Source organism: Lactuca saligna, chromosome 6, assembly GCF_052625555.1.
Source record: "Lactuca saligna cultivar CGN05327 chromosome 6, ASM5262555v1, whole genome shotgun sequence".
Classification (NCBI taxonomy): domain Eukaryota; kingdom Viridiplantae; phylum Streptophyta; class Magnoliopsida; order Asterales; family Asteraceae; genus Lactuca; species Lactuca saligna.
Window position 1 is genome coordinate 135,180,763 of NC_136422.1, and position 3,912 is coordinate 135,184,674.

The 3,912-nt window shown below is 29.0% G+C and overlaps 1 protein-coding gene across 1 annotated transcript; it reads right to left on the bottom strand.

Annotated features, from left to right (window-relative positions):
* Nucleotides 1–973: 973 nt before the first annotated feature.
* LOC145001463 (beta-carotene isomerase D27) lies at nt 974–3,654 on the bottom strand. The gene is made up of 5 exons (XM_078960832.1): nt 3,178–3,654; nt 2,957–3,049; nt 2,388–2,556; nt 1,622–1,717; nt 974–1,239 (listed from the first exon to the last, which is right to left on the bottom strand). Exons 1-5 carry the CDS (start codon nt 3,574–3,576, stop codon nt 1,190–1,192), a joined length of 807 nt encoding a protein of 268 aa, XP_078816958.1. The 5' UTR covers nt 3,577–3,654; the 3' UTR covers nt 974–1,189.
* Between the last annotated feature and the right edge of the window lie 258 nt (nt 3,655–3,912).

Here is a 3,912-nt window from a genome sequence, read left to right on the forward strand (position 1 = left end):
AAACAACGTTATCAAACAAATATTCTTTCGATTGTTACATGTAATTAATTACTGAAAAAATCTCACAGTGATTCTTTTGAATTATAAATAAATAAATAAATAAATAAATAAATAAAAAACCCATCAAGTAGTTAATCAGAAAAGAATTTCTTTGGGCAGTTAAAAGAAATGCTGCATTGGTTACTTCATATTTATTATATTTTATAAAACTAAAAAAGATCAATGGAATTCGATGGAGCCCATTCAACGTTTGGTTTACCTATTTATTATTTACTAGGTGTGAGTCCTATGTATTATATGGGTGTATTTAAAACAATTAAATATGTATAAACATTTGAAAATTTTGAATTTATAAGAAAAATATTGAATTACTAAAATTAAAGTGTTTTTTTTTCTCTTTTAAATTTAAACAAATCATTTAGATAAAATAATCAAAGCAAATTAATGAGATTTTATTTTAAAAATTTGAAGTTATAAGGAAAGTTCATTAATGAAATTGTTATGCATTTATTATTAAATTTAAATACCATATAAAATTTAATAAAATAGGAAAACCACAAAATTACATATGAAATAAAAATTAATTCAAAATAACCACAAAATGATATGTGACAAAATGAATGAAAGTGTGACAAGTGGCAAAAAAAAACCTTCATTTATTAAAGAAGACTAGTTGTGACACCCATGTATTACATGAATTTAATTAAAAAAACAAATTAATAATTTGAAAAGTTTGAATTTATAAGAAAAATGAGAAAAATTTGAATTATTAAAATTAATAAGACTTTAATATATTGAATACATTACATATATAAACTCTTTCTAATAAATAGCTTACCTATATGTTACCTTACACATTAAATGTGAAATTTTAATTTAATATAATGAAAAATTCAATAAAATGACAAGTGGAAAATAAAAAATTTAAAAAATCTAGAGAATGATATGTGTCCAAATGAATGAGAAGAGAACATGTGGCAAAAAACCTTCATTTATTATAGTAGATTCCCCGCCCATTACCTTACTTTTTTTCTCCCCATACATTATTACATTTACAGATTTACATTTACATATATCAATCAACACAACATTTTATTTCACTACACCAAAATAAAATTAAAAAATTGGGGTCTCACCCCAATAATCAAGAAAAATATATAATTGTGTCAATATATGTAATAAAACCGTATCACACTTGTAGTTTGGGGCAAATGCTGGAACTAGTGTTTGCTACCGAACCTACATAATAAAAAAAACAAATTAAACCAATCCATACAAACATGGTAACACTGTTGTTATATCCTGGTCCAAGACTGCCTGACACAGTTACTGCTTAGCATGTTAGTCTTGGACCGAGCTATGACATTATTGGTCTGATTAATAAAAAAAATAAATTAAACCAATTCATACAAACATGGTAACACTCCTATATCCTGGTCCAAGATTGTCTGACATAGTTACTGCTTAACATGTCAGTCTTGGACCGGACTATGACATTATTGGTCTTTAATCAGACCGTCTCTTTTGTAAGATACGTTGTGATTTGACGGGACTGGATTTTTGGGTCTGGACAGTACTATTATTATTGACCCATAATAACTTATAATGGTAACAAACTTACAAATATCGGTAAAACATGGTTGTTTGGCCACCGGATCTTCTTCAAATTTCGGTGGAGCTTGACCATACACCATTTCGCAACTCATATCTTCAAAATCTATAAAAAATATGAAGTTAAATGTTTGAGTAAATTTACATTTTTGGTCTCTAGGTATAGTTATTCTTTTCAATTTTGGTCCCAAAAAATTCTCTTGCAAATTTGGTCATTATTTAAGGTTTTTGTCATATGTATGGTCATGTTCCAACTAAATCATTATATTTTGGGGACCAAAATTGAAAAAAATCAGTTATAGTATAGTTAGGGACTAAAATTAGTTATGATACTTTGAAAAGGGGCCAAAAACATTGGAAGAACCTAAAATGAGGGACAAAATTGCAAAAGAAAACTTTTTTAGACCAAAATTGCAAAAATTAACTATACTTAGGGACCAAAAATGACACTTAGTCTATGTGTTTAGATATTAAAAAGGGGCTAAATGCAAGAGATAACAACTTATTCTCATTTATTTATATATTATAGCATCCTACTTACATTTCTTTCTATTACAACATTGTACTTTTAGTTTTTTCTTATTATGAGTCTATGGCATTTTACTTTACAATATATACCCGATTGTAGTAGTGAGAATTGCTTTGTATTTAGATGACATTTTATAACCGAATAAATTTCTTGAAATACAATACTATAATAGGAAAAAAAATGAAAATAAATTGTTATTTCTTGCATTTACCCGTAAAAAAAAATAATACACAATTAGAGAAATTACTTGGAATCATGGTCAATGGAAGACCAAATTCGTTGGTGAAGAAATCTTGAGTAGGAATTTTACACATATTAACACACATTCCTACACACCCGCTATTCTCCAAGTACCTACATTTCTTTATAAGGACCCCACTCCTTTGCTTTACCCCGTTCACTTCTACTTCTACCACCTAACACAGACATGACTTAATCTGGTAAACTATATACAAGTGTTTCTTTTTAATTCAATACAGAAAAAACAACTTAACGGAAAAAATTACGAAAGTAAGTCTAACCTTTTACAAATTTTATATTATTTACTTTTTCTTTCCGCTTTCCTAAACGGGTTGTCATCTTTTTCTAATATTTTTAAATATTATTTACTAAACTATATACAAATGTTTCTTTTTAATTTAATACAGAAAAAACGATTTACCAAAGTCACAAAAACAAGTCTAACTTTTTACAAATTTACTATTATTTACTTTTTCTTTCCTCTTTCCTAAACGGGTTGTCATTTTTTTAAAAATATTTTTTTAAATATTATTTATCCAAATAACAGATAACAGACAGCAGCTAACAATACATTACCTCGGAAGGACCAACTAACCAATGGAAGAAAGGGACTGTGAGGGCTGCATTGAACTCGGCTGCCCATTTTGTGGGTGGAAATAGTTTCTTGAACTACCATCAGTAAAACACTAGATACATTAGCCATTAACAACAGTAAAAATTGTTTTATATTTGGATTATATCGGGTATTAAATATTAATTGTGGATATTTTATAAAGGGTAATAAAGTAAAATCCTACCTGTTCAGGTGCGCCAGGAGGAAGCATGGACATGAGGACCTCCCTAACAACTTCCTGTTGCTGTATACGATTCCTCCCTATCATTACACTTCTCGATACATCCACAAAACTATCATAATCATAATCAAACAAACCCTTGTTTTGACCTTTATACCCTTTCCCGGAAAACTTTTCCATTTTCCGAGCAAATAAGCTCATGAACACCTTCTCAAACACCCCGTCATTGTACTTTGTCTTTTGCCCCATCGGTGCTGGTTGGCCGGAGGGCTCTGCTATCCCGCACCGGAGGAAACTGCCGCCATGGTGGTGGTGGGGTTTTATGGTGGAGGAACGTCGGTGGTGGTGGTGGTGGTGGTTAGTTTTTGGAAAGTGAAGAACTTGGTAGCTTAAAACCACCATGAATTCAGTAATGTATTATCCTTAATCACATCAAACGATTATAGGATAGAGTGAAATAGGAAGAACAAAAATGGCTTAAATTGAAGTACATTGTGTTCTGGAAGTTGCTGCTAATTTTGGCCACATATATTATTCGATTATCCATTTTCTAGTGTGAATTACCAAAGTGCCCCTAGTAGCTAAATTGATACATAATGAAATTTATTGCATTATATTATATATATATATATATATATATATATATATATATATATATATATATATATATATATATATATATATATATTACTCAAGAGATTAAATATCCTCCTACATTTATTCTTACAAATCATTCTA